The following is a 22,985-nucleotide window of genomic DNA, read 5'->3' as shown; positions in this document are numbered from 1 at the left end:
TGTGCCCTGTTATGCTGTGTGGGTATGATGGCAGTAACACAGCAGTAACATGCTCTGTATATCAGTAATGAACAATCTGCTGTTGTTAGTGCATTTCTAACCATCACATTCTGCATTTGCAGTACACTGTATCAATCAATCACTTTACTGGCTTTGGGGGGAAATAACCAAACTTCACTGACCACAACAGGTTTCTTTATCCTGACGATTATTACCTATAAGCCCCGTTAAGCTCGGGGTGGACGGTAGCTGGGTCAACTCCTGCCCAGTGGTTGTTCTGTGAGAGGAACTCCTTATTCACACAGTTCTTCAGACTGTCTGGGATACGACCTGAAAATCAGAGAAACAAAAGAGAGAGAATGTGAGAAACTTGAAGTGTTAAAACAGAATTCAAATGAATAGTCTATTGTTATGCGATTCACACTGGGGATCTTGTTAGTGTTACTGCGCTACATTTCAAAGCAGGTGTGATTTCATTAACCCAGTTTCTACAGAGACACAAATAAGACAAGAACAAGACAAGATTAAACAGGCCAATGGTAAAAGACTCGGCCACTGGGGGAACCACAAGAGGAGAACATGGGGGAAGAAGTGAGACAAAAAAGAGGATGAAAAGAAGGAAATAGGCAGAGTGTGACAGGCGTTTAAATGTCTCTGTGGTGAAAGAAGAGAGAGGATAGTTAATGCGTGTGTTTGTGTGTGTTACCTGTGATAGCCCTTCGGATCTCCCTGGCTGCCTCCTCTCTCATCTCCAGTGATGCCTGTTCACTGTACCAGGCAGCGTGCGGGGTGCAGATCAGATTGGGAGCGTCCTTCAGCGGGCCCTGACTGAAACTGACACAAACATGGTGCAGTCAGTCACAGCTGCAACACATGGTTTTATTTAGGGTCAACTAATGTCTATTGTTTTTTCAAGTAAGTTTTTAATTGCTTAGTCTTCAAAATGTAAGGAAAAAACCCTGAAAAAATGCACAGTTTTTCAGATGTAAATGTCTTTAGATTGATTTGTGTAGTCGACAGTCTCAAACCCAGAAATGTTCAATTAACTATGAAACAAAAAATCCTTCCTCATTCATCTCATCCTTATCCTCATCCTCTCTCTATGTGTCAGTCCTGTGATAGTCTGGTGACCTGTCCTGGGTGTACCCTGCCTCTCACCCAATGTCAGCTGGGATAGGCTTCAGCCCCCTTTGACCTCTAACAGGATAAGTGGTTACAGAAAATGAATGACTGAATGAACAGCAATGCCTGTTGGCATTCTCTGCCACCATCACCTAATTTTACCATCACGCTCTGGTCCATTAAATGATATCCAATTTGATGTGTACCCTCTGCCTGATTCCATATGAATGCAGAATAATTCATATTTGCTTAAGCTGCTAAAGAATACAGTGACGATGGGTTCCTGGTCAGGAATCTGGTAAATTTCTCTATCTGAAATTAGAAAAATAATTGTATACACTAATATATTAGTGGGGGAAAAAAAACACTTTATTTTGTATTTCCTAAAACTGGAATTAAATTCTATGTATTGTATGTTCTATAACATGTAGTCAGTGGTACGGTATGCTCTGCTTCGGCTGATAGATATACAGACAGATAGATAACAGATAACACCATTAATCTGAAAATAAAATAATAAATGAGTGAGTGCGTTACCTGAAAGGCTCTGTCTCGTGAACATCCAGAGCAGCTCCACGTATCCTCCCCTCCTTCAGGGCCTGAGCCAGGGCCTTCTCGTCCACCAGACCCCCCCTGGCTGTGTTCACCAGGAACGCCCCCTGACGCATCTTTAACACACATGAAAACATATTCAGTCTGTCTTTCATCTAATAGGATAAAGCTGATTAAAATTTTATATGAATATGAGGTGGTTTAAGGACATTAAACGTGAATGGTTTGTCAGTTTGATCGACATAATTATTAATATATAAATTGTTTGTCCCATTAGTTAATTGTTTTGAAATATGCAAACAGATTTACACATTAAAGCCTAGAAAGCTCTTTTTCTATAAATCTTGTTTTCTGCTCTCAGTGCAGAAATCCCCTGTGAAAATGAATCATATTAATAAATATGTGATTTTTTTTTTATTGATCCACACAGAGATGTTTTCTTTTCCCTGCCTCCTTCAGCAAGGTCAGAACCACTTTAAAGTATAGCCTGTGTCTTGAGTTGAAAAGTCCCTGGGCTGAGCCCTGGAGATGAAGGACAAACAGATACATTTTCCGAGTGTGTTTGTCGTCATATGCAGAGCACACAGCAGAGAACCTCGTTCATCTGTGTGCAGGAGGCAGCGGGCCTCCCTGGATATCCACGGCTTTAATATTTATGGCCACGGGTTGTAGTAGTTGTGGGGATAAATAAATCATTCAACTGTGTGCGTGTATGTGCTCATTCATAAGTGTGAGTATGTGTGTGTTGCCATCCCTCCACCTGTTTGATGGTGAAGTCGTTGATCAGGTGGTGGTTGTGTTCGTTGAGGCTGCAGTGCAGAGAGACACAGTCGGAGTGGAACAGCAGGTCCTGAGGAGAGATACAGAAACATATAGATTAATCCTGTATTTACACTTCAGCTGATCACTGCAGGAGCTTCTCAGTAATCATATTATTATACAGCAGATTCACTGAAATGAAAACTGTGCTCTTGTCGACTGATTGAGTTTTCATATATTCCATATTTAAAATCTATTCTGCATTTTTGTCGCTCACTAACCAGTTTGACTGTCTATCTTTATAACAGAAGTGCTGAAGTATATTTTTTCATTTTTTTGATTACTGACATCATCACATTTTCTGTGCATGTACACAAGAGGGCGTCACTCCTTCTCCACATACACAAGACACAGCAGCATGAGGGTAAAAACACATTTGTCATAGTGGATGGTAGAGAAAGCAGTGTTAGACTGCAAAGAGAAAAGGAGACAATGGATTTTATTTATCCAGTAAAAAGAAGATTTAGTCTGAATTTGACTGATTCCATGCTCAGTTTACATTGGCTAAAATCCTAATCGGTCTCTGGTAGACCCTACTTATATGGCAGATAGATACTGCTGTCATGGTGGAGATACTTTGCTGATACTTGCATGTTGGCATCCGAGTCAGGAGGGGCCTGATGTATGAATGATTTTAGCTGGGAAAGCTGCGGGTGATGACGAGGAGGAGACTGAATATAAGTTGAGAGACTGATAACATTGTTTTTTGGTTGTTTGCCAGTTTTACTGATGGTGTTGTTATTGTGACAGGCTGCACAGTGTCCTGCAAAATGACAATGAAAGGTGCTTTTATGAAATTAATTAAAGTTATTTATGAGAGATCTCTTTATGTACATATGAGCCATCATGTCCCTGTTAAAATGGCTGTTTCATTTCATTTTTGTGAAGCACTTTGTAAAGTTAGTTTTAACATCTCAGATTCAGACGCTCTGCCGGGCCGTTGTGGTGAAGAGGGAGCATAGCCAGAAGGCGAAGCTTTCGATTTACCCATCCATCTATATCCCAATCCTCACCTATGGTCACAAGCTCTGGGTAGTGACCGAAAGAATGAGGTCATGGAAACAAGTGGCAGAAATGAGTTTCCTCTGTTGGGTGGCAGGGCTACAGATAGGGTAAGGAGCTCGGACATCTGGAGGGAGCTCAGAGTAGAGCTGCTGCTCCTTCGCGTTGAAAGGGGTCAGTTGAGGTGGTTCGGGCATCTGATCAAGATGCCTCCTGGGCGCCTCCCATTAGAGGTGTTCCAGGCATGTCCCACTGGTAGGAGGCCCCAGGGCAGACCCAGAACACGCCACAGGGATTACATATCTCATCTGGCCTGGGAACACCTCGGTATCCCCCAGGAGGAGCGGGAAAGCGTTGCTGGGGAGAGGAACGTCTGGAATACTTTGTTAAGCCTGCTGCCGACGCGACCTGGCTTTGGATCAGCAGTTGAAATTGGATGGATGTTTACAGGTCTACATGTGATGATTTAATGCTAGAGATGCTACAGATAGCCACAGCTGTGCATAATGACAGCTGCTCTGACAGCGCTGGAGAATCTCGCAGATGCGACAGTTGGTGACATTGCACTTTCTGTACTGTGTCTTCATTGAAGAGCAGTCTAATGAATGGTGGAGCGGGCAGAAGTGTCAATATGCAAGCGGATGTGTTTTAGGCGTTTCATCTATTTATAGCCACATGTGGGAGTGGAAATGAGGCTTGTGCAGGTGCGCCTAGTTCCACAGTGATTTGAGATGTTTAAAACAGAACCAGGCGTATGCATGGCTTTATAAATCTGTCAAAAAAAATTACCTTTCAGTTGTTTTATGGTGCCACCACTATCTTTTTACTTTACAAGAATAAAATGCACAAGCACTGGACGCCGTTGGAGGGCTGCTGTTTTCTCCCAAAATATCCCAACTCATATCTGTGTGTGTGTGTGGTGCTACCTGTAGTGTGGTGACCCTTTGTAGTCCCAGGGATCTTTCTACACCGTCAGCCAAATAAGGGTCATAGAAGATCACATTAAAGCCGAAGGCCTTGGCTCGCAGAGCTACAGCCTGGCCCACCCGACCTAGAAACACATGAACACACACACACACACACACACACAGAGGAACACATATTAATACACACAAAGGGGCATTTAGACAAATTTTATACACCTGAATACACATTCAAATGGGACTTAAAAAAACTAAATTTCGGTGGTGTCTGATTTTCCCTTTTTGACGTTTGCCTTGCACAAATTACATAATTCACCGGCTGCTCACGTCTGCTTATTATTACTGAAAAAGCCTCCAGACTGTACAGGGAAGAGATTTGCATTCTGCTCCTGGTTAATCCGCTTATATTTTATTGGCATTAACTCCATAGGAAGCCAATTTAGCTGAGCTAAGGACAAAAATGAAAATGGAAAGGAGAGAAAAATCCTTTGATTAAAAACTTCAGTCTGACCACCCTCTATCAGACAAAATGAGCAGAATCACCGTTATTAACCGTGCAACAGCAGTGCCGGTCGGTCAGTCCACCACCTTAGTCCAGACTGAAATTTCTTAACTATTAAATAGATTTCTTTGAAATATGGCACAGACATTCATGTTCCCCAAAAGATGAATCCTAATGACTTAAGAGATCCTCTGTCTTTTACTCTAACGCCACAAACTGGTTCATTTGGTGAAATATCTCAACAATGAAATTTGGTACAGACATTCACGTCTCTAAAGGAGACTTTAATATCTGCAGTGATCCCTTGATCCTACCTTGATCACTAAAGTCCCTTGTGGCGTCACCATAAAGGTCAAGTTTCTATTTTTACCTTTTTTTAATGACCAAATATCTGTCAAACTAAAGACTTTTCCATCAGCCTCAGATATGTGCTCAGTTTAGTGCTAATCCGTGGTTAAAGAAGTATTCAGCACTTTTACTGAACTAAAGTACCAATACAACAATGTGAAAATTCTCTGTACAAGTAAAAGTCATACATTCAAAATCACACTTAAGTAAAAGTACATTAGTCATAGCTGTAAGATGTACTTAAAGCATCAAAAGTTAAAGTTCTCAGTGGTTCCCAGCCTAAGAGTCTGAGTTTGGTCACTTTAATGATGCATTGTATTTTATAAGCTTGTCATATGTTTTAAATGACGGCACAGTGGTGCAGTGGTTAGCATTGTCGCCCCATAGCAAGCAGGTTTGAACCCAGGTTGGGGGGAGCCCTTCTGTGCAGAGTCTGCATGTTTCCCCTGTGTGGTTGTGTGGTTGTGGGTTTTCTCTAGGTACTCCAGCTTCCTCCCACAGTCCAAAGACATGCAGGTTAATTGGTGACTCTAAATTGTCCGTAGGTGTGAATGTGAGTGTGAATGGTTGTCTGTCTCTATGTGTCAGCCCTGTGATAGATCTGGGTGTAACCCGCCTCTCACCCAATGTCAGCTGGGATAGGCTCCAGCCCAAGTTAATCCTAATCACCCACCCCCTCGTGTTGTTACCATAGATTGTTTTATAAAGATGGATGGCAAGACAGTTGCCCAAAAGTGAAGCCAAAACATCTCCAGCCAAAACATCTCCATTGACCCCTGGTGGCTGGCTGCAGGAGAGGTCATAAACCCCACCCCCTCCATGTAAGCAGATGTGGGTCAAACTATAAAGGTACATAGTTTTCCCAAAGATAGTTTCTGTCATCTAAGGTAGTTAACACACTGATGTTTTTCTGATTGGTTTGCTTTTGATTGTTATTTGATGCTCTGAAAAGGAGGTCTGAGGTTCACAGCTGCGAGTATCAGTCAGTGTGCTTGTGATCAATGGCGCTGCTAGTGATTGATCAGACGCTGTATTGGTGGTAACTGAATACAGTGGCTCCACTTCCTGATCTCTACTCTGGCTCCAAATGATGTCACCAGAGCAAAATGGCACCGCTGTATCCAGGATGTTTTGGCTTTATATTTGTACAGTGAGAGGATGAGGACTCGAGATATGTTGTCCATCTTAATATACAGTCATTGGTTGTTACTCACCGAGCCCTATAAGTCCCAATGTCTCTCCTCTGATCCTTGCGGCTCCTGATGCCACCTCTCGAATCTGCTCCACGCTCTGAACCCGTGTGCCCTCCCGGAGAGCCTGGCATGAACAACAGTTAGTTATTACATGCAGTTATCACACAGACAGCAGAAACATTACAGGTCTACACAATCCAGGCACTTAATGACCAACGTCTAAATCGTTTTAGATATCAGACATCACGATTATAAAATAGTCTAACTAGTTACTTATAACTGATTTGAGGAACAAATCATTTTACTGTACCTTCTACATCTTACATCAACGTCTTTCAAATACAGCAACATTCTAAAGAAAATGAAATGTTTTAATTTGGCTGTTTTGTCAGTAGATAATTATCAGTAACTGTCGAAGCTAAAATTGTGATAACTGAATGTACACCTCTAGCCAACACATTCAGAAATAGTTCATTAAATCCAATTCATCTCAGTCCCTTTATCAGCCACATGAGGACACAAACCTGGTGCAGCCAGGTGGTGCGTCGGTACAAGGTGAGGATGTGACACAGCGTGGAGTCTGCCGTCTCCTCCACTGAGGCTGCCGGCATATTACACACAGCTATGCCTGTTGGACCAGAAAGCAGATAAGGATTAGTAATAGCTTTTTGGGGGCCATTTGATGAAGTTTGGTAAAAAGCTATTTTGGTGGAGAAGTGCAGACTTAAGGTACGGTGTCAGCAATTTTCTCTACAAACACTACCGGCAACTTTCAAATTGCAGAGCCTCTTGGTGGGAGAAGATAGGGAGCGTTAGTAAAGCTCCCGCTGTTGCAATTTTAATAGAAAGATTTACTCACTTCACTTTTTTAATACAAATATTACTGACTTGTTGCAAACATGGCAATACCCAGAAGAAAACTTTTGGGGGGAGATTTGCACTGTGGTCAGATAAGCTGTTGAGCAGTGGTGGAATGTAACTAAATACATTCAGTCAAGTACTGTACTTTGGTATTTTTTAACCTGGACTCTATTTCCCATGTTTTTGTGTCTAAAGCCCTGTTTCCACCAAGTAGTGCGGTCCAGTTCGGTACACTTTTTTTCCTGTTTCCACTGTGCCTGTTCCGTAATGTCGCCATTTTTGGTCCCCCCATCTGTTGGGGTACTTAGCACACAGATCTGGTACTAAAAGGTGGAGCTGTGACTGCCAGCGACTTTTAAGATGGAGCATTTACTTGTATTGTTATTCAATGCATGAGTTGACGACGTGAATCAATCAACACACCTTAAATTTCACTGTGACAACTTTGACCATTCCATTAGTTTTTATATGGCATACACTTTTAGTAATGAGCAGATCCTCTAATCCTCACTCAGAGAAAAAAAAGCATAGTGGAGCATACAGTAGTTCCTGTGGGCTCTGGCAACACTAAACCCCTGAGCTTGCCTGAGAAGCACTAAATGCACAAACCCGCTATTTTTAAATATCCCATGGAGAGAGACTCTCACTGCAGCCTGTTTTATTTTGTTCTGAAAATGTCGGCAGGCAGCCTCGTTCTGTGGAAGATAAACGAGGTGTAGACTGATAAAGGAGGAAATACAGTGAGTGCTGGACGGAGCAGTGAGTAACAACAACCCCGCCTACATTTAAAGGTACTGTTTGCAGTGGAAACACTAGGGTCTAGGTACCATTTCTGAAGGGTTACTTTTGGTTCCAAAGGTATCATATTGAAAGTGTTTGGTGGAGACAGGGCTTAAGTGGCTAATGGGAACAACAAGTTTTGAAATGTGTCCAGTACTGAGTGAGAGCGCTACAGACAGCAGCCGTGGAAACAGGCTACTATGTAATCCTCTGGGGCAGCGTTGCACCTTCAATATACATCTACTTGTAGCTTTTTATACTTTTTGGCCAAGTAGCAAGGAGAAATTAAAACTGCATACCAAACAGAAGTTCAGGTCTCAGGAGGTTAGTCTCTATACACAGACTCTACATTCAGTGAATGCAGAGTCTGTAGGCAAACCCCGGAGATCTTGCCTCCGGAAGAAGAGCGGAAGAGCCCTGGTTTCCGGTTGTAGGCTGTTTGTATTCTGTGTGATATTGACCAATCAAGTTTGAGCCGGCTGCAGTTGTTGCCAGGTTAAACGGTCTGTGCGGTGAACTAACGAGGCGGAACATAATTGGCGTCACTGCAAACTCTGAATCCATTGCAATGGTTCAGCATATTTACTTATATATAAACGGAAGTTGGAAACGGAAATTCGCCTCCTCCGCCCAAATCAAGCCGGAATGCTAAAAAATCGGGGGTCTCCCCTCAGAGGCTGTATCGCCGTCTGCTGCAAGTCAGACGCCGAATATAGCCGATGGGTTCCGAGAATGTCAGGAGGTTAAATATGCAAATGACACATGATCTAATTAAGTACGCACTATTTGCATCCATTTCCAGAACAGAAACATGAACTAAAATAAACATGTGGCACAGGCTGTCTTTGCACTAGTCTGAAAGAAAACATGGTCTGGAAGCAAAATTCACCTCTAATGTTTCCCTTTATTTTAAAAGCAGTACATTGATTTTAATTGCAGGACTTTTACTTATGACAGAGTATTTTTACACTGAGGTAGTGGAGTGACTACTTTCACTTAATTGAAAGATTCTTCCACCATGACTGTTCATTAATGAGTAAATTCAGTCAACAACAAACAACAACAACAACAACACAACAAACCTGTGTATTTGTTTCTTTTAGCTTGTTCATGCAGATCAAAACAGGCAATCAGTGCGATCACAACAGTTAGAATTAAGGCCTTTTTTCCACAGCAGACATTTTTGTTTGTTAATGAAGGAAGCGGTTCAACCAGTGACATCAACAATGGCTCTTTTCTATTTAGGTGTGCCAGTTAACCAGCCCAGCGTGCACTCTCAGCTTGGCTCTGGAACAAATAAATAGCTGGCAGCTCGCTGTGAAAAGGGGCTATCAGTAGCTCTGGAGTTAAACAGGGAGTAATTGAAAGTCATATGTGGCTAAACATGCCTGGGAGCAAATGATCTACCACAGATAGACGGATGAACGGTGGTGATAATGGATGGTGTTTATGGCCTTAACATGTAAAGAGTGTTAATGTTATTGACATTTTAACAGCAGCACATGACCAGTACAAACTCTCACTTCCTGTGTCTGTGTCTATTCTCACCTAGTTCCCCGGCAGACTTGATGTCAATGTTGTCATAGCCACTGCCGATGCGGACGATGATGCGCAGAGCTTTAAACTTTTCCAGGTCTTCTCGCATCAGGGTGATGGTGTGGTACATCAGAGCTCCTACAGCTTCGTTCAGCACCTGTAGACGCACAGTTTGAGTTATTTAACTCATAGATATATAACAATATGTGTTTGTGTGTATGTTAAATATCTGTGTGCAGCCTTACTTAACGTCTGTGGTTACACACTCAGGAACAAAACACATTAAAGTGTCGGCAGAATATCAGGATAGTGCTTTGAGTACATACAGTACATATGGACAAAATGTAAAGGTCAAGTCATCAGTGTGTGTTTGTGTAGGTGTGAGCACAAGTCAAGCGTGACTCTGTAGGAATTACTTTCAGTGTCAACCACCAGAGTTCACTGAGTTCACAGTCACAGTTTTTCCATAAACTCAGTGTCTCAGTCGGGGTTTTTGTCCAGGTTATGCTGTTTATTTCATTCTCACATCCTGTTTTTTTAATATCCCTGCCAGCGTGGAATGTCTGGTTTTCCTGAGTATTACCATGGAAACTAAGCTTTTACAACCACAGGAATCAAGATAAGGTGTCTCTGCATCGAAGGAAACTGCCTGATATCAGCAGGAATCTGACTCACGTGGGATTCTCACCAGCTCCTAATCAGGACCACGGCTCATTGTTTTAATTGAAAAATGAAATATTTTGACTGAAAAGCAGATAAACTGAATCTCTAATAGGACGGATGTGTGTATGCGGCTGTGTGTGGAGACCGGTTCAGTCACCTTTTAATTGGTTCTCAGTTAATCTCACAATCTTTTTCCCGACGTTGGCAGCCGTCCCCCTCATGTGTGAGAGAGGATGAAAATGACATGCGGTTCAATTACAATAAAGAAGCCCTTTTAATTACACAATGAGGTGGCTGCTTACTAGAGAGCCAGAGACAGAGAGAGCAAGAGATAGATAGTGAGTGAGGGAGAGCCATCTGTTTCTCCCACGCTGTGGCCTACTGAGCTCGCTCACAGAGAGAGTGTGCCTGGCAGACACCCAGAATGAGACGTAACCCTGCCAGACATACAAACCCATTTACAATCCATAGTGGCTGTGGCAAGATCCGAGCTTGACCCACATTTGAAGTTTGCTCTCTTCTTTAATTTTCTTAACTTCTTTTTCGTTCTTTTGATGTTTTTGATTTGTGATTTGCATTTTTGCAACTAGTATTAAAGTTTTGCACATCCTCAATGCACAGCCAGTGTTGCCCTAATGTGTCAACCTCAGGGAATTTCTTTATGATGAATGTTGAGGTGCTAATATTGCACTCACGTTATGTCATTAGACTGAAGCCCACTCTACACTGCCTGTTCAAGGCAGAGATATTGCAGTGTTAGGGGCTGTACACATGACGCGTTTTTTGTGCCCTCTAAATTATTGTTTTCAGTGCAGACACGTTAGGCGCGCTCAAAGGTGCCTATTTTTCAGGGCATGACAGCTACACTCCGAGATAAACCGAGTTCAACTTTGAGAATGCAGCAGCGCGCACCATGTCATTTAACAAGGACCAATCAATCACAGCCGACAGATATCTTTCCCTTCTCTTCCTTCTCATAAATATCAGTCTGTGGTAAATACGGAAAAGTTGATCATTTTGGTGCCGGGCTACCCAGAGCTTCACATCTGTCCCATGGACGATAGGCCTACACACTTATAAACAGCACCAGGAAGAAGATCAGCTTTGCACTCAGGATTTCAGGTAAACAGGCTATAGTACAGTGCTTTCAAATTAAAGCACTGCACTATAGTACAGTGCTTTAATTTGAAAGGACAGATGCAGGAAGAGGTTTCGCCTGTAGTAACAGTGCCGAAATTGTGTCTGTATAAACAGGACAGCCGGCGGGATGAGAACATGGGCAGGACAGGTGTGACGTTTTGGTGACGCATGCATGCGACCCACAGCATAAGATTTACAAAGTAGCTGTTAGCAGTTAGTGGCTAACTCAAAGGAGAAGAACAGTGGCTGTAAATTGTTAAAACAATGAGATTCAGGAGCTCCTTACCCTCCAATCAGAGGATGAGATCAGCCACCATATAAAAGCGAAAGTAAATGATTGTTATTGCCATGTTTTGCCATTGTTATTGTTTATAAAGCCCTGTCGACTCGCATGTATTATGTCACACTAGAGGTGGACACTGTCGTGTTACATGTCAGGCCAATCACGCCTCTTTTGATTGTGCAATGCCAGCATGCTGTCTAAAATCACACACTGGAGTGTAGCAATGCTGCAGTCGTTTGGTGCTGTGTAAAAATGCAAAGGCGGCATAAGGAAGGGACTTTGTAGTGGCTCTATCGTGTGATCTCTGTGTAAAAAGGGCCCATGGTTAAACCCACAGCTCTCTTTGTATCAGGGTTGTAGTAATTGAGATCAGTCTTGGTCTCAAGATCACTTTTGAAGGTCTTAGTTTTGTCTCAGGCTCAACTGCATTTTTACTCAGTCTTTTCTCAGTCTCTGACAAAGAGGATGTGGGATTCTATTTCCACACCTGTACAGATATTAAATTGCCTGGCCAAAAAAGCAGCGTTAAATAAGATGGTTATGTTGATTTCAGATCAGTTTGTTTTGGTTTGCTCATAGAGAACAGTAAAATTCCCACACATAAAATTCACCTCCACAATGCCTTTTCATTATTTCATCAAGACATTTCTCATGGTGCACTTACACACACACACACACACACACACACACACACACACACACACACACACACACACACACAGAGAATGGCAATAAAGGAGGTGAATGAAGAGGAGATTAATTTGAGGAGTGCCTGTGGTGTGCATATTTCACATTTTATCATAAGAGTGTCATGCAGTGTGTGACTTGCACTGGTCTGGTCTTGACTTGATCTCAACCTCTCAAAGTCTTGATCTCTACACGCTATGGTCTTGGTTTGGGTGGTCTCGACTACAACACTGCCTCATAGCAACATCATTTAATTACTCTCAGTTAGCTATTGTAATTTCAGTTGTTTTGCATTTAGATATTATTCCAGTCAGAAATGCCTGACATGTCCAGCTTAGACTTAAACTGGGAGGCTGATGGGAACAGATTTTCCAACTCAGTGATTTGAACACAGTAAATAGTCATTTTTTCCTGATCAGACTTGACTAGTTTCTCAAAATGTTGGTTGAATATACTGTTTAAGAGGAAAGAAGGGACTGGTGAACACTGATAGATTTGCAGCCTTTAATTTAAATAATAGTGTAATCAGACTGATGTTTGTTTGGTTGATGGTTAAATATTCTTAGTAAAAACAAGACCGTAACATCTGTGGCATCAAAGATTTCTGAGGAGATGGTTTAAAGGCTTCTGTAAAACTTTTGGCTTGATTCCAAATCTAAATTTGTGCACTGAAGTTGAGCTTGGATTAAGCTGTTATTGATAGAGCAAACACAACCGTGTGTTCTATGCTGACTTGTAAACCAAGATACACACATCCCAAATGTCCCCAGAGTGGAGCATGGGAGACTTATTACACTTCCAATATGTTAATGATGTATTTCTAATGGAAAACTACAAATGATTTAAATCTAATAATTTAAATGAGCAGGCTGCAGCTCTAGTGGTTGCTGTTTTTTTGTGTCAGCCTTGGATATTTGGAGGTAGTGCTCTTTTCTCTGTCTATTCAGCTGTGATGAGCACTGCTGCTCATGTTGAACACCCACTTGTACCTTTGTTTGTTTCATGCAAACTGATGCTGCTGCACTCGAAAAATGTAAAACATACTCAATTCCTTCCTTTAGTTTAATAAAGACCATCTATCTCTCCATAAAATTATCTATTACAGCAAAAAAGCTTCATTGAACTGCTTGCTGAATCTCTTACCTTAGTTTATATAATCGTTTCAGTTAGATTACAGGCTGCAGTTAGATTACATCAAATGAAAATACTCCCAGGGTAGGATATGATCTTACTGACAGTGTGTGTGTGTGTTTGTGTGGGTGATCCAGTTAAGCCTGTTACCTTCTCGTGGATCTCCTGTGTGGACTGGGCGTCACAGAAAGCCACAGTTGCTACGTCTTTCAGGATGGGCATCTCCACAGTGCAGTCGCGCCCATCCAACAGCGCCACCAGGGGGCGCGGGTGCATGGGCCCGTTCATAATGGGTGGCCTGATGCCTACACAGAAGAAAAGACAGGAAAGCGTCAGATAAGCAGAACGCACAAGAATAGGAGTAACATGGACAGAAAATAGTCGTCATTGTCAGAGGCAGTGTAGAATTACATTTTACCAGTGTAAGTTGTTATTGCTGGGATGAAACACCTGCACCACAACAATCTCAGTCAGAGAACTTAGAAGTCTTGTACCGGGAAGAAATGTAATTTATTATTATTAGACCCTTCAGGCATATGTTAATTCACAGGGTCAAATCTTCCACCATTTGTTTACTGTTATGAAATCTTGAACTAAAGATACGCTGCTGCTCCTGGGTACAGATGGGGTCCTGCTTTATCTGCATCCCATAATGTCTCTGCTCCAGACTAATGCAGCTGCTATGACAACAGTGACAGTAAGCGTGGAGAAAGCAGCTGTCTGAAGTAGTCGTGTTTCACAGCTGTTTTTCTCCCCATTACTCTTAAAGATGTTTCTGTTTCGGTTTAATTAATACTGACATTTTGATTAAGTTTGCAGACTTTTTGAAACAGGCAGTAATCGGGAAAATGGATAAGGTGATTAGGTGGCTGCACATGCACATGAAAGTGCCCTCAGACAATCAGAATATCCCCACAGAATTGAAAATCAGGAGGCAAAAAACACCATGATTATTTAATTATTTATATATTTAATTATGCTCTGATATATTGATGGAGACTTTAAGTGCTTATTCCTGTGGAGCACTGAGAGTGACTCTTGGGAGCCAGTTGCTTGGAAGAAAACTGGCAATCTTGATCAGAAAACAACTGACCATGCAGTCTGAAGCTGAAAATTGTCGGTTGAGATTCTCAGTCATCCAGGTCATGGTGATCTTAAGTGCTATATCATAGGCAACTGGACTTGCTTGAGTTTCTTGAAGACGTTTCACCTCTCATCCAAGGAGCTTCTTCAGTTCTAACAGACTGCTGTGGAGTCACAGGATTTAAACTCTGTGTGGGTGTGAACCTTTACAAAATCGTTGAGGTCACATGTGAGTCATTGACCCACCACCTAGTGTGTCGTTAGGGTTAGATGGGTCCAGGTGAGAATGGGTGTTAAGTCGTTTGGGGAGGGATCTCAAGACTGCGTTGTAGGTGGGTGATAAGTGGTGTTGTAACAGAGGAGGTGGCCTACGACCTGTGACTTCGCACCAGTCCATTAGAACTGTAGAAGACTCTTGGATGAGAGGCGGAACGTCTTCAAGAGACTCAAGCAAGTCCAGTTGCCTACAATATAGCAAGGTGAAAATTATGTCTCAACCTTTTCTCATGTAGCAAATCTCGGTTGACAGTGAGACTTAATTTCAGAGTTCCCACAGTCATGGAAAACCTGAAAAAGTCATGGCATCCCACAATCTAGTTTTCAAGGACTGGGAAAGTCATAGGACAGGTAAAATTCTTGAACGTTTTGGAAAAGTCGTAGAATTTTTGTTGTGTGTAATGAAATTAATTGTTACAGTAATCTCCATGGACAACCTTCAATGTAATTAAACAGAACTGCAAATTTATTGTTGACGTAATGTTGTTCCATTATCGATGCAAAAAAGCTTGACGTTTTCTTTACCATCACATACTTTTCTTTATTTTCTCCCTGTGTTTGTCTCTCCCTCTGTGCCTCAGCCAGATTGAATTATGTTTGAATAGAGTTTGAATCTGATACATTTGAATAACGCCGGGCAAGTGGGGCAAGAAAAATAATGTGAGTCAACATGTAGCGTCATGAATCCCAAAGTTTCCATACCTACGTCCCACATACTATTTTTAAATTGTACCACATTTCTGAGATTGAGCGATTGACATTGGCAGCCTTCAGGTTCAGGTTCAGGTTACATTATTTGTACCCATAGGCAGATTTGGTTTGCAGTTGAAAGTAAAAGGCATCCATTGACACAGTTTCAGACACCACCGACAACATACCAAATAAAACATGACCAGAGAATAAAAGATAAAACGATAAAAGTGCTCCAGTGCTAATCAAAATGTTTGGACGTTGAATAGTCACTGTGAGTGCAAGTGTGCACTTTGGTGTTGTTTTTAACTGCTCTGACAGTAAAGCATGCTAGTCAAAGGTTCATCCAACACATAACCGGTTCCACTTTGGTTGCCACACCTAATTTTTAATCCCGATTCAGAACCTGAAAAGTTGGTCTTTAGCTGGAACCAAAAAATAGCAGATTTTCCTTGACTTGAATTGCGAACCGTGACGACAGTAGTCATATTCTACAGGTTAGAAAGGGAGGATGGAAAAGGCAACAGTGGAGCAGTCACATGAAGGATCATCAGAAATGAAAGAGCATGCAGTGGTTTCATTAATAGTTGGTCGATAGTATTACAAGAACAAATGTAATCAATGTGATCCACAATTTTGCTACTACTGCAACCTTTATTTTTGTATTGTATACCCATCTTAGTCTTGTTTAGAATTTTATTTAGTGCTTTAATGGCAGTATAGTGTGTTTCTTTTGCACATGTTTTCATGCTCTTGATGTTTTATGTAAGCGCTTTGAATTGCCTTGTTGCAGAAATGTGCTGTATAAATGACCTTGCCTTGCTCCCACTGTTTACTTCCGTTGTGCATTGTGCAACGGCCTCTGTTGATGACACATCCTTGATAACAATGGTTCAACTCAAAACTGGTGGAAATGCAGGCCGGTTTGCTAGATAGCACCAAGGTTTTAAGAATCCTGAAAGGAACCTATTCAAGCACCAGAGCTGATTTGGTGCCTGACATACTGCTATGTGTCTGTGGACTGCCTATTGAAGTGAAGAGTACTATACAGTTCCGTTTGGAAATGTGTCTATGAAAATGTGTGGGAACCTAAAAATTTACAACCATGCAAAAAAAAAAAAAGAAAAAGAAAAGAGGGATTTCCTAGCTTAAAATCCCTCAAAATGAAACTGAAAATGATAAAAGACAGGGACAGGTGGGTAAGGAGGGAGAGTATTTCATAAGAAGTAGTAAGATCTGTGTCACGAGAGACAGCCAGGACTTGAAATCTGTCATTAAGTGAGTCAGAGTGAACCCTTTCAACCATTCTGAAGGATGTTTTATTAAATCATCTCCTCAGATGAAGCCATTACCCTGAGAGTGCTGCCAGGCCTTACAGGAGGATAAGTGGCATTTAAAAAGCAGATAAGCCTGACGACCTCACTACTGGGCCATTGTTCAGGGTTTAACAAGAGCAGTGGTCGATGGGAGTTGCATTCATTAGTTCTCCTTGACTATTTCCTCCCTCTGCAGTCTGCTCGGATCTCTTGGTTTGTCTCTCCTTTCAGGTAACTGAAGGGTTAATCATTCCAGATCACTGACAGACACACCAACAGAGAACGAAGACATCTAAAAGACAGACAGATGTAGATTCAGAGGGAAATCTGAGGCAGTGTGTGTAATTGGGTCCCTTTGACATTGCAAAGTTTTGACAGCTCTCTAAAACACTGTAGATGGAATAAGTGCAGAGTTGGGCTGTTATTGCTGATGCCGACTGTACCCATCACTCATTCCTGACTCTTCTCCATCTGAGACGTGGAGGCTGACATCTCATATAAGCAACCACCTCCGTCATTTCACTCAAAAAAGAAAATCCCCCTAAAACTTTTTTTGCGACTCAGATGAATACAATATTGCCATTCCCTCAGTTTGAGACTGTTTTCCAGTTGCATGGGCTAACATGAGAAAGTAGCTGAATCATTAAACCAGTCATTTCAGGATCTGCATTCTGCAGTCTGAATGCCAACGATCCCCGAGAATCAGACTTGTGGACAGAAGCTTGGCAGCTCCAGACCCTCAAATTAGATTGGAAAACCTGGGCAGGGAAACTGAGAAACACTCTACTCTCAACAGCTTTCATTAAATGGTCTATGAGCCAAATAAATAATGGGACAAGTCCCTGCAGGAGTCACACTCAGACTACCAGCATGTTTCATTTATCTCTGGTTTTTAGTGTTTTACACTCGATTTTTTTGTAATGAAGTGTTGTAATTTACCTGTTTTCTCATCCTTTATCCACTGAATATTTCTACTTCAGTTAGGGAGTTCATATTTTTCCAATAAGGCCTTTTGTGATACTAAACACTCAATTATTTTATTAGTAGTTTAAATGCAATGACTTGTGGCAGTGATTCCTTTTGTGTTGTGTTTAAATCCCGGATCCTTCAGTGTAGTACCATCTGTATATCACCCTAATGGTCCAATGTGTGGGGTTTAGGGGAATCTACCGGAAGAAGTAGAATATTATATAATAAGCTTGTTTTCTTTGGTGTATAATGACCTGAAAATTATAACTGTTGTGTCCTCCTCACCTTAAAATGAGCTGTTTATGTTGACATAGGGAGCGGGTCTTTGTTTATAGAGATTGTAATGTTGCACTGCCATGTTTCTACAGCAGCCCAGAACAGACAAACCAAACACTGGCTCCACATAGGGCCATTAGCGTTTTCGTGTTTTCGCGTCAGCCATCGTAGTAAGAAGTCTAACTGCAATGAGCAGCGCCGAAGTTGCACTGATTTGTAACATAAAACTACTTTATTTAGTGTTTCTAGTGGTTTAAATCATCGGGTCCGTTTGTTTTAAAGAGGACGAGACCTCTATGGATAATTCGGCTTCTGATGAAAACCTCCTGAACTTCTGGATCATACCTTGTCTAAGAAAAAAGGTGACCACACATCAGCAAATGTTGGCCTAGCTGCGGTCTAGCCGCCTACAGTGACAAACTGTGTCAGAAATACATGGATTTATAAAGTGAAACTATGTTATTCTGTGTTTTTAGTAGTATAATTACTGGATTTATTTGTTTTGGAAAGGAAGAGACCTCTGCGATAGTTAAGTTCACGGTAAAAACCTCCTGATCGTCAGGTTCAGAAAAAGGTGAGTAGGCTTTAACTTATGAAAGAAAAGGAATGGGCATACAATGGCATGTTGTGGGCGAGCCACTTGTCTTTTAATTGTCACGTTACTTTACGTAACAAACATCCTTATTTTAACCCAAACCATGATGTTTTTCTAAAACTAACCTTGTTGTGTTAGCGCCTAAACCTAAAGCACATGTATTTTGTCTCTAGGAAGGCATGACCTGCCTCTGATTGGCTTACGCTGACATTCTCACCCCAGCCCTAACCAATGTTACTCCTCTTGCCTAAACCTAACCAACCCAACCAACGAAGGCAACGTGTACTTGCCAGATAGAGGGAGAGTAGGGTAGAGAGTAGTAGTCAGTCCTTCGCAATCCAAGAAAAAGAACATTTGCAAGCCTATAAATGCCTCAACAAAAGTGAAAGTGAAACCTAACAAAACTGCTCCAGATGGCAGCTGATAACAGGCTGATTAATGGGCTGTAACGGTGTTTCTGAACCTACTGGTGGATGTAGCAGGTTCCTTCTAGGCTGATAACCACTGATGATAACACCCATTTAACTGAGTGATAATATTCAAAATAGGTGCAGTGAAAAAACATTTGCATCTCTGTCCCCTCTGTACTCGATTGATTTCTTCTTGTATGTAAACCATTGGTGCAAAACTTTAAATGGAGACACCACTTTTTTTTTCTGATGTTGTAGGCCGCATGTTTTGCATCAGTGTTTAAAATATCACTATTTTTTTTACGAATAAAAAAAATCATTGTTGTTGTATGGACATTATGTCAAATCATCTACATCTGGCCAGTTACTAGCTGCTATTTTTGGGGGGTATTTTTCCTTATATCTGCTCCAGTGGTGCAGCTCACTGACCAGAAGGTGAGGACTGTGTGGCACCTCCCTGGGGGATGTTAAAGTATAACTGCATGAATAACACGAAGAAGAAGCCGGGGAGGTACTGAGAAAAAAAATGTGCTATAAACTTCCCCAGGTCAAATGTAGATGGATGATCTTCCTCTTTCTCTTCGAAACTAAACTCTTATCTAAACAGATTTAGTTCAGGCTTGAAAATGGGGTGTATTTTTAAGAACTGACTCTCAGTGGTTTTCTCTTGTTGTTAAGTGAGCCAGTGTGCATGCATGAGGAAATAATGTATACAGTGCTTACATGCATATCTGTTTCATGCTCCAGTGTGCTGCAGTGTGCTCAGGGTTTGGCTGTAATAGAGGTATTCAGAGTCTGCGTTCAGAAAAGAAATGACGTATCTGTATTCATTTTATTATTTATTTTGAAAGGTCAGTTGATTGTTAAGGAGAATATTTTTAGGATACCCCACCAATAATTTTATAAAAAGATTTTCATAAATAACATACTTATGAGCTATTTTTAAACCAGTGTGCACATACTTCCTCCTGCATGTTTCACACAGCAGTAGAGGAGAGTGTGGGAGAGTAGACAGCCATGTTACTGTAACCATGGAGTATGTTGTTAATGCATACGTGTAAGAGCAGGAATTCAACGCTGATATTTGCGCTTCCTGTAGTATTTGTGGCTGGATGTGGTGGTTGCTTAAGGCCTGTTTCCACCAAGCAGTACAGTAGGGTTCAGTTCAGTTCAGGTCGGTACGCTTTTTTCCCGTTTCCACTATGAAAAGTTGTGGATGGTACCAATGGAGCCGTTCTGTACTGTCCCCATTTTTGGTCCCCCCTCTGTTGGGGTACCTAGCACACAGATCTGGTACTAAAAGGTGGAGCTGTGAACACTGCAGTCTGATTGGTCAGTAGAGGATGGTCACTCTGCTCAGGGCTGAGTCATGGCTGGTTTTGAGGCTCATGTAACCACTGTTCATACTGTGGAGAGTTTTATTAGTAGACTGTGACTATAAAATGAAAGGATGTTTTGTTGCCTCTCACATCAGCTGGAGTCTGAGAAAAAATAACTTAATTCACTGGGCCGACTGCCGGCAACTTTTAAGGTGGAACGTTAACTTGTAATGTTACTCAATGCATGAGTTGACATGAATCAATCAGCACACCTTAAATTTCATGGTGACAAGTTTGACCATCACTTTAGTTTTTATATGACATACACTTTTAGTAATGAGTGGATCTTCAAGTGTTCATATATAATAATTTTGTTATGTGAATGACATATATCTCAGTCCTCACTCTGAGAAAAGAAAGCATTGTGGAGTGCCGTTCCTGTGGGCTCTGGCAACACCAAACCCCTGAGCTTACCTGAGAAGGACTAAATGTACAAACCCACTATTTTTAAATATCCCATGGAGAGAGACTCTCACTGCAGCCTGTTTTATTTTGTTCTGAAAATGTTGGCGTTCAGCCTCATTCTGTGGACGATAAACAAGGTGCAGACTTCCATCTGTGTCACCGATAATGAGGAAATACAGTGAGTGCTAGACGGAGCAGTGAGTGACAACAACCCCGCCCACATTTAAGGGTATTGATTGCAGTGGAAACACTAGGTTCTAGGTACCATGTCTGAAGGGTTACTTTTAGTTCCAAAGGTACCATACTGAAAGTGTTTGGTGGAAACGGGGCTTTATTGTTATAGTTTTTGTTACAGATTTGATCCTCATATTAGCAACTAATGGTGGCCTTACACCGAGCGATTTTGGCGACAGACAAATTTCCAATGTTGGAATACAATCATGAGTTTTACCTCAGTTGGTGCACATTCCTGTGATCTAGATCGTTTGATGTAAGGTGGTCATAAAACTCAGTCCAAGCTGTCTTAAGTCAGTCTTTTTCTCATCTTGGTGTTCCGGTAAAATCATTGTGGAGTGAACAGTAGTCTGTGTTTCATTCAGCGTGTATCTAATCCACCAACCAGCACTTATTTTCGTGAGAAATCTCAGTTTTTGAAGCAGTTCGCTTCTCATTCCTATGGTCTCCTGCCACTAAAATAATGCGGCAAACCAACAGAGGCTGGTAATTGATTATATTGATCCCTTATTGACAAGACTACCTTTTATCTTGTGTCTCAAGAGACATGTCTTCTTGTTTGGAGTAATGTTTTCAGCAGGAGCAGTATGGGAAATAATCTCAAAAGGAATCTAGTTGTAGTCTTGCAAATGGTGACCCTGCAAAATCCCTAGTCTTTCTCTCCTGGTTTCTGCCTTAAAGCATTTTGTAGTACTGACAACTTGAACCTTAATGTATGAAGATTAAAGCACTCGCTGTGTGCTTTCACTATTAAAACAAAATCAAAGGATGATAAACATCAATTGTTTTTTACAGCTCTCTGGTAGCCAGCAATCCATCGCTCAATCTCTGCATCGTCTTCTTATCTACATCGGCAAATTATAGCATGAAACCTGATCTGATGGAGCAGCCCCCACAGCGCAGTAAGACCAATAAGGTGAAACTCAAATCCTGTTCACAATGCCTTCTGTGAGCTGGTAAAACATTAGCTTTCCATAATAGGATCTGCCTGGAGGCCATTGCACTTACACATCAATACAAAATCAATGGTGCATAGCTGAGAAATTGAAATTCAGCAACAAGCAAAAAGTACTCGCTGGCTTTCAACACAACCGTCATTGTAACTCAGATGTAATCATAAGCAGCACACTCGCCTGTAGCTGCTGCACTCTACAGTATTTTAGCCTGCAGACTTTTCTAAGCTTCCATTTGAGGAGAAACACTTGAGAATAAAGCGTGAGTCAGAGATGGCATTTGTAATTAGATAGCCACGATGTTCGCGCGCACAAAATGAGGGAATCTGGTAAATCTAATCAGTTGTGCAGCAGAGTGGCGATTTTGGAGAGTAACACAGATTCCAGACATTTCTGTTGCTCACACTCGGTCAGAGCGAGGGAGGAAATAGCTCTCATTCCAGCACCGAGTATGACCTTGGGAGGACCAGCACTACTGACTGCTGAGTAGTACTGTATATGATAAAACACACATCCATTCACACACACAGAGCTCAGCACAACACTGTAAGTATTAATGCACTCTCACTATTCCGAAATCAAACAAATTCAAATGGCCGTTATCTCCCCGTCTCTTTTATTTAATGTATTTTCTCGCTTTCTAGACACATTAAACACTCATTAAATTCTTCATTATATTAAATAATTTGCTTCACTCTGCTCAGTTCCCAAACTCTGAAACGTCTTCCATCTCTGCTCTCCCGCTCTCATTCTATTCAATACTCCACTCCGCTCGCTCCCTCTCCCCCCTCCATTGCCCCGGGGTTGGGTGACTGCTAGGAGCTTTCACAGTGCAAACAGGCCTCTCGACAGCCAAC

The 22,985-nt window shown here is 41.7% G+C and overlaps 2 protein-coding genes across 5 annotated transcripts in view; one reads left to right on the top strand and one right to left on the bottom strand.

Annotated features, from left to right (window-relative positions):
• Window positions 1-22,985, top strand: part of maea (macrophage erythroblast attacher, E3 ubiquitin ligase) — a 132,106-nt gene that overhangs the window by 61,501 nt on the left and 47,620 nt on the right. The window lies entirely within an intron of this gene.
• LOC125894461 (C-terminal-binding protein 1) overlaps window positions 1-22,985 on the bottom strand; it is a 34,924-nt gene that overhangs the window by 4,683 nt on the left and 7,256 nt on the right. The window contains exons 2-10 of the mRNA XM_049585857.1: window positions 13,693-13,847; window positions 9,651-9,795; window positions 6,986-7,089; window positions 6,483-6,585; window positions 4,422-4,546; window positions 2,435-2,524; window positions 1,660-1,790; window positions 707-834; window positions 216-330 (exon numbers count right to left, since the gene is read on the bottom strand). Of these exons, the coding sequence (XP_049441814.1) occupies window positions 216-330; window positions 707-834; window positions 1,660-1,790; window positions 2,435-2,524; window positions 4,422-4,546; window positions 6,483-6,585; window positions 6,986-7,089; window positions 9,651-9,795; window positions 13,693-13,847 (1,096 nt within the window). The remainder of the gene's footprint in view (window positions 1-215; window positions 331-706; window positions 835-1,659; window positions 1,791-2,434; window positions 2,525-4,421; window positions 4,547-6,482; window positions 6,586-6,985; window positions 7,090-9,650; window positions 9,796-13,692; window positions 13,848-22,985) is intronic.

Source organism: Epinephelus fuscoguttatus, linkage group LG9 (assembly GCF_011397635.1).
Source record: "Epinephelus fuscoguttatus linkage group LG9, E.fuscoguttatus.final_Chr_v1".
Classification (NCBI taxonomy): domain Eukaryota; kingdom Metazoa; phylum Chordata; class Actinopteri; order Perciformes; family Serranidae; genus Epinephelus; species Epinephelus fuscoguttatus.
The sequence above is the reverse complement of the archived record's forward strand: the minus strand, read 5'-3'. Positions and strand labels throughout refer to the sequence as shown.